The 12088-nt window shown below is 38.9% G+C and overlaps 1 protein-coding gene across 7 annotated transcripts in view; it reads left to right on the top strand.

Moving 5' to 3' along the window:
* LOC136858371 (zinc finger protein 594) overlaps positions 1-12088 on the top strand; it is a 393129-nt gene that overhangs the window by 219707 nt on the left and 161334 nt on the right. For 6 of the 7 annotated variants that reach the window (XM_067137863.2, XM_067137860.2, XM_067137864.2 and 3 more), the window contains one exon: positions 7762-7888. The exons of the other annotated variant lie outside the window; for it this stretch is intronic. In XM_067137863.2, coding sequence (XP_066993964.2) covers positions 7762-7888 — 127 coding nt within the window. The remainder of the gene's footprint in view (positions 1-7761; positions 7889-12088) is intronic. 7 annotated transcript variants of the gene reach the window in all.

The following is a 12088-nucleotide window of genomic DNA, read 5'->3' on the forward strand; positions in this document are numbered from 1 at the left end:
TAAAATCTCAAAATAACAGAAATAGCTGGACATTGACAACGTTAATTATTTAAAGAAACAAAGTGAATAAAGTATCAAGCACAACATTGAATACTTGCATACTTTCAGAAATGATCTTCTTCTTTTTTGTCCATAGTTCATGTGATATGGTAATAAGTATACACATACACTGATATGTAGTTATTTCGCATGGAGTCACACTAGAAAATATCGCAACGATACGGGTTACGAATTCAATTTAAATCGAGAGTCGCCAAAATTTTATCGTTAAAGAAAATTACAATATAAAGAAAAGTTACGATGAAAAAGAAAAACTAAGGCGCAATGGGATATGATCTGAATTATGTAAAATACTAGTGGCATTTCCTACGCTATATTTACAACAAATCAAATAAGCAACCCTAAACACATCTATTTACATCGGATAAAGAGAAAAAGTCTTACATATTACACAGATTCTACGTGAATTGCGGTTCACCACAAAGGATCTAGTGAGAACTAGATTGACCATCAATAAAATTCAGCATTCGGGCTGTTCCCCATTAAAACAACGAGACAAGGTATTCAAACAACATGTAACAATATAAAACATCATCCTGTAAGGAAAAAACATGTAAATAACCATCAGTAGTATGTAGAAAGCAATGGGCAACATTGCCTCCTTCTGCTGCATTTGAGCGCTCAACGGCGCGGTCATCCATCATGTATTTCCGGGTGGGCTGTGAGCTGAAAGGAAATGTTGAACTCAACACTGTACTGCAGCTTGGTTTCTGTCTCCCAAGATTGTGACACATAAATATCATCTCATTTGCGCCGTCTAATAAAAACACGGCCAATATATCAGCTTGCAATGAGATAACATCTTTCGTCGACTATACGGAAACTCACGTATAATCATTCCTTCCTAGCATGCTTTTACAAATTAGCACACATCAGACTCCTTGGTCTGGAATCAATTCCGTCAATTCTGATAACAATATACTCTCAGAAGACAATTGGCAGGTACATGTCCACTGCACATTATTCTCTTACATATCAGGCATGCAATCGGCCTGCATAATCACTTTATCATTCCGCATGCAATCTTATTTCTCATATCTCTTATGAATCACATTAGCTTTCTACATTATGAGACCCGGTTCGTTTCCTGTGCAAATCATTGGACAAAAACAGATTCCAACCTAAATTCGAAGATCCTATTCTTTCAATGTCGTTATGCAGCTCCTTACGTACAGCTTCTGAAATACCATACGTCATGCAATTAGCTATAACTGTCTCTCTAAATGATCAAAATGAAATGACGTAGTAAGTATTTAACTTTGAACTTGGATGAACTTGTCAATCTAATCATCCTAGCACTATTTTACAAGGAAAAATCGGAATATTCTACACTAAATAAACATGCATAAATGAACAACAATCTAATCCTAACAAATCCCTCATTATCCTAATTATCTAGTCATAAATCAAAATAAAAATAAAAAGAACATGCATTACTCTCTTATCCGTATATACAACAATATCAAAGTGAATCAAACACATGCCTTCAGGCTTACTTTACATTAAATAAAATCTCTATTCTAAACTGCACTAGTATTTTAACGTAACCCATATAACATTCCATAATTAACACATGCGTCTTATCTTAATTTGTGGCGACTCTCTGGATACATGGTAGCAGCTCACATCTCGGCTATATTAGGGATTTACTCCATGTCGATCACAGCTTCAGCACGTGGAAATGCACTTCCTTCTTCCATAAGCAAAGCCATCTTCTTGCTGAAAAGTTGTTTAACACTGGAACACAGAAAGCTTTGGATGAATATCTCTTCACCGCTCACTTCTATAAGTGCCGAACAACCGTTGTTTACAAAATTCAGCCAAGCACACTGACACATTAATAATGCAAACTTTATATTTGAGGGTATATATACACAGTTTTTGAGAGCGACACGCGGTACGGATCGAGAGTTCCTTGCAAAACGTGACCAACACGAAAATGTGAGACAATAGCACGTCTCTCCTGCACTTGCTACACTGCGGCTAATTATCAACGTCTCTATATGTTGATAGTAAACTTCGCAATAATATAATCTGCAATTAACTCTGGAACAGTTATTTTATCCAACTGCACAACTGAAACACTTGTTTAAAATCATATACTGTTACTGATGTAACACTTCAGTATCCGCGATCACAATGACACTTCTACTCTCTCCAAACTACCCGATCAGAATGACGCTCTCCTGAGCTTGGGGTGCTGAGGAAGCTTCGGTAACGCCGTTTCAACTATGGGGTTCCCGCTTGTCTAGACAAACCACCAATCAGAAAGCTTGCCATGTATAATGTCACAATATTAATTTTAATACATTTATAAAACACAATTCAAACAATGGCAAATCTCTTCCTATAATTTTTAGATCGTATTTCTGATCATATTTCACTTATAGACCTGTGGAAAACCGACAAATGACAGAATTAAACTGAAGCAACTGTACACGTTGGTCAACCTGGGATTATCACTTGGCGCGATGCAGACTCCATGGTTGCCGTATCCTCACGTTCTCATTGGCGAAATATATAGCTTGGTCAGCACCTTGTACACGTGCCGATCTTAACCAATGCTTGGTTACGCTAAGCTATTCTCACGGTCTCGAGGAAATGTTGGGCAATATCCAGCGACTTGATGTCTCCATAGACATCCGGTCTCAACTATCTTGGGATTCAATACTCTACCATTTATGACTGTAATTTATATGAATAAAATTTATATATTATGTCAAATAATACTCTGAATATTTCTTATGGGCCGGCAGGATACGGCTCAGTGTAAAGAGAGCAGAATGGTTTGATGAAGAATGCTTAACACTAATTCAAGAGAGGAATGAGGCTAGGAAAAGAATGCCTCAAAGAAGGACAAGGCAAGCCGTGGAAGAGTATAGAGAGAAGCAGAAAAGAGCTGATAAGATATGTAGATCCAAAAAGAGAGCTTTGGAGAGAAAGAGAATTGAAGAACTGGATGAAATGAAGGATAGAAATGAGGTACGAAAGTTTTATGAGAGAACAAAATATCTTAAGAAAGGATTTCAACCAAGAGCAAAGTGCTTGAAAGATGGCAGGAGTATTTTTACAAGGTATTCAATGGAAATAATGAGGATGATAGAGAAGAGGAAAACATCAGTGATGATGGGGAAGAAGGAGAATTGAATGAAGAGTTAATATAGCAGCCAGATTTAGAAGAGGTCAGGATAGGAATTAACGCATTAAAGAATAACAAAGCCCCAGGTGAAGATGGGATGGAGACAGAACTGTTGAGATATGGGGGAGAAGGAGTAGAGAAGGCTGTTCATTAATTGATAAAGGAGGTTTGGGTGAAGGAGGAAATGCCCAAGGATTGGACATTGGGCATAATATGTCCAGTACATAAAAAAGGAGATAAGGCAGTATGCAGAAATTACGGAGGGATTACTTTGCTGGATGGTTTTCAGTAAGATATTAGCCTCAAGACTGGAACCATGGATGGAAAGGATCCTAGGGTATTACCAAGCAGGTTTTAGAAAAAAATCACTGTACAATGGATCAGATTTTTATATTGTGACAACTACTGCAGAAGTTTTATGAGTATGACAAGCAGCTGCACCAGCTATATGTTGATTTTAAACTGGCATTTGACAGTCTAGATTGAGAATTTATAAAATTATGAGAGAGTTTGGAATCCCAAGGAAATTGGTTAGGTTGACAGAAATGACCTTGAAAACAACAGTATGCAAGGTGAGAGTGGAACAGGATCTATCAGAGGCTGAGACAGGGGGATCTTCTCTCCACACTCCTATTCAATTTAGCACTGGAAAAAGTAATACGCCAACTACCCATCAACCCAGGGAGAACCATCCTGAACAGATTAGCACAAGTGATAGCATATGCTGATGATGTGGCAGTTATTGCACAAAATGAAAGAGCTCTTGAATAGAACTATGCTTTGTTAGAAGAAAAAGCATGGGACTCAGGGCTAGAAGTGAATTTATAAAACTAAATATATGAAGATGGGAGAGGCAGAGGGAGCAAGAGAAAGGACCACAGTGAGAATACATGGGAAGGAATATCAGAGAGGTACAGCTTTCAAATATCTAGGCTCAATAATAACTGTAGACAGTAAAACCTCTGTGGAAATACAGGAAAGGATAACAAGTGGGAACCGATGCTTTTAGCCTTAAAAAATATGTTTAAATCCAAGAATATCGGTAGGAATACTAAAATAAAAATATACACAACAGTACTAAGACCTATAGTGATGTATGGCTCAGAATGCTGGGTGATGACTACTAGAGAAGAACATTAGTTGTTCGATGGGAAAGGAAGATATTGAGAAAGGTATTTGAAGCGGTTAGAAATCAGGATGGATGGAGAATGAGGACAAATGCAGAGCTGCAAGGATTGTTTGGCCAGCCAGATATTGTTGTTAAAATTAAGTCGGGAAGAAATCGGTGGGCTGGTCATGTTCAGAGAATGGCAGAAACCAGTACTGTCAAAATAGTCTTTATATGAAAACCAGAAGGAAGAAGAAGAAGAGAAAGGGCCAGGAAGAAATGGATTGATGATGTTGTGAATGACCTTAGGAAGATGGGAGTTAAATGTTGGAGAAGGAAAGCCGAGGACCGGGACGAATGGAGGCAGGTGATTAAGGAGGCCATGGACCTACATGGACTGTAGCGCGGACCAGTAAGTGAGTACTTTGAATAATGGGGTTTTTTTTTCCTGCCATGTGTTAATTTAAACTAATCGATATTCATGATCTGGTGGTTGTTTTTGTCTTCACACATGGCTGAGTATCTGGCATGTATTCTGGCATTGACATGCTCTTTGTAATGCTCTGCCACGCTTCTCCCTGATCGTCCTATGGACTATTTATTGTACGCCTGACATGTCAACTTGTACAGCCCCAATTTACTATAGGGACCATTCATATTCACGCTGTTAGGTTGAACGGGATTTTGTTGTTGCTGAAAAACACGTTAATATTACATTTAGTGAATCATTTTGCCAGGCCATGTAATTGTTTGTTGATATACGTGAATGTGATAAACTTTTTCTTTTCTTTCTTGTTCTCGAAGAGAGTTTTAGGTCTTTCAATAATCCTACTCTGTATCCTGTATCCATTTCTGTTGGCAATGCCATCTATAATGTTCATCTCTTTGTTGAACTTATTTTTCTTTAATGGAATATTATCGCTCTATTAACTGTACTATAGAATACCGCTTTCTTATGTTGTCCTAGATTTTGAGTACCAAATCTATAAGAAACCCACACTAATAGATGTGGTAATTAATAAAAGTTTGAATCATCCAGGACAACATAAGAAAGCAGTATTCTATAGTTTGGTTAATAGACCGATTAAAATACCATTAAGGAAAAAAAAAAGAGTTCAACAAAGAGATAAACATTATACACGGCATCACCAGAAGAAATGGTTACCCTAAAAATTACGTAAATAGGTTACAGAGTAAGATTATCAACAGACCTAAAACTCTCTTTGTGAACAAGAAAGAAAAGAAAAGGTCTGCCATATTCTCATATGGTGATGTCATCCGTTCAGTCGAATCCAACCATTGATGATTCTACGAATTAACGCTCTCCAAGTTGTCCTGTTCCACACTGCCTCTAGTTGTTTCAGGGTGAGGGTGTGTTTGCTTTAATGGTGTCTAACCAACAAGTCCTCTGGCGACCTGGTCTTCTTGCATTGCTGATCATTCCTAGCATGATTGCTTTTTTCAATGCATCTGATTGAATAACGTGGTCAAAGTATGCTAGTCTCAGCTTCATAATAGTATCAACCAATGACATACGGGGCTTGATGCACTCTAAAACTGCCTTATTGGAGATTTTTGCAGTCCATGGTATTCGTACGAGTCTTCGCCAACACCAGAGCTCAAGAGCATCAATCTTCTTCTTGTCTGCCTGTTTAAGCTTCCAGCTCTCTCATCCATACATGAACAGTGGGAATATAATTGCATTGACTAATCCGTACTTGGTAGCCAAACTGATACCTCTGCTCTTCCAGATAACGATTTGTCCAGGCGAAATCTGCATTTTAATTTCAGGCCCGCAATCTCCACTTTGATTGATTTTGGCTCCCAAGAAGATTAAATCCTCCACACTCTTTATCTACTCCGAATTTACCTTTAGACAAACTGCACCACACTCATCCGTAGTCATAACTTCGGTCGTTTTAATATTGAGATAATGGCCCATTTTTTCACTTTCATCTTTGAGGCAGGAAATTAAAAGCTTTAGATCTTCTAGTTCTGCCAGCAGGATCGTATCATCAGCACATTTCAAATTGTTTATAGTTCTTCCTCTAATCTTCACGTCAGTGCCGAGTTCCTCTAAATTTAACTTCCGTATACAGATTGAAAAGGAATGGTGAAAGAATGCAGCCTCAACAGACACCCTTTTCAATTTTAAACCATTCAGTGTCTCCATATGGTATGCAAACTGCTGCCTTTTGTTCTGTATAAAGCGAACATATCAACTGAGTCAGATGTAAGGGGAACCCCAAAGTCGAGCATGGCTTCCCATAGTCTGTCATGCTCAAAATAGTTAGTTTGTTTGTCCAACCCTTGTCCCATTTCTCTACAGGTCGGGTATGAGGTGAGATGAATCTGGCATGGCGGATTTTTATGATCGGATGCCATTCCTGACATCAACCTCATCAGAGGAGTTAATGAGATGAAATGAATGATGTGATATATGATAGTAGGGAGAGGGTGAAACCTAGTGCCGGCACATAGCTTACTCCTGTCGAATAGCACCAAGGATCTGCTCAACACTTAACGTCTCCATCCGACTGATGAATCACCATCAACAGCATCATATCCCCTCACTATGAGCCCTGCGAAGAGATTTGGAATTTAATCCAGGCTTTTGGCATGCAATTTAGTGATTAGAAATTGTATACCACCACCTCGCCTACCCTGCTGACCAACATTCTGATGGTGAAAATTTTTTCGACCAACAGGACTCAAACTGGCTAATCACGGTGTCAGACCATTTAGACTTCAAACGCCTTAATGATCATGACCACCAGGCGGGCTCATGTTTGAATTTCTAATGTATTTTTAACTGGATATTGTTTGTGGACAGTTTTATGTTAGATTGTACAATTTTTTACATGTCTGATGTGATGATGCTTGTTGTTTTAAGGGGCCTAACAACGAAGATCATCGGCCCTGTCTGATGTGCTTAAGTGATTTTAACCAGAAGCTGAAGAAGAGAATGCTTTTATATTCTCAAAACATATCTTGTATATCAATATGTGTTAGACAATAAACTAGGTATTGTATTGTACTGAGAAGGCAGATCCGTAATACATGCTGCAATAGTGATTAAAGTCAATAGAGACCAATTGTGGCCGTTATGGTCAAAATTATAGATAGAGTTGTATAAATGGAGCAAATGGCTGTGCGGTTTGGGTTATCTAGCTGCCAGCTTGCATTCCAGAGATAGTGGGTTCAAACCCCTCTCTCGGCAGCTCTGAAGATGGTTTTCCATTGTTTCCCATTTTCACTCCAGGCAAATGCTGGAGCTGTAGCTTAATTAAGGCCACACATGCTTCCTTCCCACTCCTAGCCCTTTCCTTTGGCATCATCGCCATAAGACCTGTCTGTGTTGATGTGACGTAAAACAAATTGCAAATAAATTAAATAAATAAATAAATACATAAAAGCAATTGTATAACATGCCATGTTTTACTTGTGTTTCCAGAAGTAAAACCATATTGCTGCTTTCATTGTGGAAAAACCTTTACTGAGAAGTGCAACCTCAAGGTTCATCTCCGGATTCATACTGGAGAGCGCCCTTATTCTTGCGAACAGTGTGGTATGCAACTTAGGTAATGGCTGAAATATTATATGTACCTGATACCAAATATAACATGTCTGTTAAGTAGCATCATACAGCTTTTATTGTTCAAACCATGGTTGTGTCATTTAATTAAGATGAATGCACACAAAAATGTACATAAGGTTGATATAACAACTTATCTTTCTTTGTTATATTCCCTTAGAGTTTTATCCCTCTTCATACATACGGTAAAAATGATACTGTTCACATACTTGGTTACACAATCTAAACTGGGCAAGTTGGCCATGCGGTTAAGGGCATGTAGCTGTGAGCTGCATATGGGAGATAGTGGGTTTCAACTCCACTGTCAGCAGCCTTGAAAATAGTTTTCCATGGTTTTCCCAATTTCACTCCAGACAAATGCTGTAGCTGTATCCTAATAAAGGCCACAGCTGCTTCTTTCCCACTCCTAGGCCTTTCTATTCCATCGTCGCCATGAGACCTATCTGTGTCTGTGCAACATAAAGCAATTGTAAAAAAAACACACACACAAACTTCACTTATTTTGTGGTAATGCGATTTCGTGCACAGTTTATGATAAAATCTGTGGTTGGATAATCTTTGTTTTGGCTCTCCACAGTTCCAGGTTTGGGTCGGTCCATCTTCAGTTCAGCATAGTTTCTATTGAGAAGAACTCTGGCCATATTTCTTCCCATTTTTATCTTCTTTTGAATAGTTCTACTTGCAGTGTAGATGACAGCTGAAGGCTGTACCTCAACTCTTCTGTGAAGAAACACCTTTAGCAAGTACAGTATGTATGCTAGCCTTGATGGTACTGTTTTTCTAATTCTCAGTATTCCTTTCAGGAATTTGGTTTTTTTCTTTTTTTTCTTTTCAAGGTTTATAAGCAAGCGTGAGGGTTTCCAAGATAATTTCAATACTGTAGGTGAGTGTCGGAATGATTTTTGCCTTAAAATAGAACTATTGCCATTTCTAATGAAATCCCAATGGGATTTTGTATATCATAGATACCTCGTATCACTGCTGCTATCCTTTAGCTGATGTGTAATCTGTACGATGTCCCAGGAGATCGAAGGTTTGAAAATTGTCAACAGTTTTGAAAATCTGCCTGGTATATGTCATTTTTTCCTGAGCTGCATTTCTTTCTCCTTTTCAAAAAACCATGTAATCGGTTTTGTCTCTGTTTAGGTGAAGTTCATTTGTGTCCATCCACTTCTGTAACTTGTTCATTGCTTCTTGGAGATCCTCTCTGCTCTGTGAGCTCAGTATCATATCATTAGCATAGGCATACAGAACTACTTGAGAATTATCTGTTGTCTTCGTTATATCCACCATGGCTATATTAAATAGGACTGGGTTTATTGGATTGCTCTGAAGCACTCCGTTAGTCTGTGTGATCGCGGTCGAGGATGTTACAACATTACACCATCCACAATTTCAATTGTGCTATATGCTAGTAGTTTGTTTATTGAGATGGTTAGAGGATTATTTCTTCCATTCATACGCTCCAATTTTTTCTTTTTTTTTTTTTTTTTCTTTTGAGGAGGTCAGAAGTCTTCGTATAGTCAATGGAGACAGCACAAAACTTTCCTCTTTGGTGTCTTTGTGCCTCATGTATGTCATTTAGTAAATATGAAATTCCTTGTAGGCCCCTCTACACTTCTGAAATCCAAACTGCTCCTCAGATATGTGGGTTTCAGTTTCTCTCTCAAGTCTCTGGGTTATAATTCTTGTGTAAACCTTGAAAACTTTATTCTTCAATGCTATTCCTCTATATGAATTTTGGTCATCAGCTCCTCCTTTTCCTTTATAACTTACATAATTTTCACATGTGATTGTCTCCAGCTGTTTGGGATGTTGCTGGTTTGTTGAATAATTTTGTCAATATGGGGTAGAGTGTCTTTTTCAGGTATAATTCTGTTACCATATGTTTCCTTTTTCAAATAGTTTATAAATATATTCATTCGGCAGACTGAAGAACCTAACAGTTATACATTAACCTAGTCAGAACTGAAAATAGACAGCTTCAGATATCACATAAATGGCATTGTCGCTGCTGCTGGTCCAGCAGTAGTACTATCGCTGTATGTGGATGATTTTGCTCTATATTATCTTCTTTCCTACCGTTCAGCACCCCATTGGTGTAGGGTTCGCTTTTAAATATACCGTTCTGCACTTCCTGCAGTCAAGGGTTTCGGTGAGGCCTACAAGATGCATATTTTCCTTGATGCAGTTGAACCATTGCTTCTTGGGATGATCTCGAGGTCGAAAACCTTCAGTATCAAATTGGAGGGCTGTATGTATTATTGAGTTTGCAGGACTTCAGACAACATGACCATACCATCTAAGTTATGGTTCTCATGTTTTCACTGGAATAGGTGCCACTCCCAATCATTTTCGGACATCTTCATTTCTAACACGGTCCAATCTTATTAGGTCCGGTGACCAACATAACATTTTCATCTCCATACCATATAGAACCTGCTCATGATTATTGTTGTGGGCCAACATTCAGATGCATAGGAGTGCAACTGGTTGGATCCTAGATTTGTAATCTTTTCTTTTCAGGCAGGTGGAAGTTTTCTTGTCACATAGCACACCAGTGACCTGATGCCACTTCGGCCATGTAGCATTTATTTATGCTTGGGTGCCTGTCTGAGGTGATAAGCGATACAAGGTATTTATAGGTTAGCTTTAACAAGGTCTTGCGTGTTGATGCTAATGGTACCAGCTCTCTGCAAGCCACACTACGGATACTTGGTTTTCGTGACGTTGAGGCGCAAGCTGTATACTCCTAAATGGTCTTTCCAAATGCAGATTTTCCATATTTGTTTGGGATGGATTCACAAGAAACACATCATCAGCGTATATCACGGGTATGGCGTCTGGATGACAGCTTTGACTGAATCCATACATAGGATAAATAAGAGAGGTGACAGTACTGAACCCTGATGAACCCCAACATTGACAGGAAATGAGTGTGAGATCCCTGCTGTTAGGAGAGTGGAACAGTGGACCTTAGATTATAGCTTTCGGTTTCCCTCTAAATTGGGCTGTAGTAATTCAGTGTCTCGAAGACTTTGAAACACCTACAAAACATCTGGTCACGTGGATGCACTCAATTTGCTAATTGTTATCAGTAAAGCCGTACTGCCTTTCCACTCTCTCATCTTGCTTCAACGTAAATGAATAAAATATTGCCATCTCATGGTTTGAGAAGTCTGCCATTAAAAATGCTCACTGTTTTCGTATCTGACCTGAAGTATTCTGATGATGACAGTGGACTGCTTGGTGCAGGAATGAACGTATGTTAGAATAGAAAATGGTTATGGAACTTGATCAACTACTTACTTTGGACGTAACAGTTGTTGTTGAGAAGAGAGCTCTGTCCACCAAACACTGACCTAGACAGCACATCCAGCTGGAGAGGTAGGCGATGTGGGACAACCAACTGTGTTGTGGAGGGAAATCCAGCTTATCGACTTCTCACAAATATTGACTGAAATTTTGTGATTTAATTTCTCCTACACTAATTAAGAGAGGAGTAAAATTTTTGATTATGTTTGTTTAGAATACCATCGTTCACCACCAATTTAACGGACTTCATGTATTTCATTTACACCTTGTAGAAAATGATGTAATGTAGAATTGCTTAGTTTTTCTAGCAGAATATTTGCACTAACAACCACTTCACATATAGCTGTCACTACATTGAAAGGTTCATTATCATTCAAGCAAAACCACTTATATAGACATTAGTGAGGAATTACCATGATCAGTAATGCTGAAATGATTACTTTCATTTTTGGTCATACTTTGTCAATTGTCGCCTCTGTGATGTAGTGGTTAGTGTGATTAGCTGTCACCCCCTGAGGCCCGGGTTCAATTCCCGGTTCTGCCATGAAATTTAAAACATGGTGCGAGGACTGGAACAGGGTCCACTCAACCTCGGAAGATCAACTGAGTAGGGGGAGGGGGGGTGTTCAGTTCCAACCTCAGCCATCCTTGAAGTGGTTTTCCATGGTTTCCCACTTCTCCTTTATGCAAATGCCGGGATGAGACTTAAGGCCATGGCCACTTCCTTCCCTTTTCCTTGTCTATCCCTACCAATCTCCCCATCTCTCACCTGCACAAAGCCCCTGTTCAGCACAGCAGGTGAGACCCCCTAGGTGAGGTACTGGTCGTTCTTCCTAGTTGTTCCTCGATGCAAAGTCTCACACTCCAGGAC

This window comes from Anabrus simplex, chromosome 1, assembly GCF_040414725.1.
Source record: "Anabrus simplex isolate iqAnaSimp1 chromosome 1, ASM4041472v1, whole genome shotgun sequence".
Lineage (NCBI taxonomy): Eukaryota > Metazoa > Arthropoda > Insecta > Orthoptera > Tettigoniidae > Anabrus > Anabrus simplex.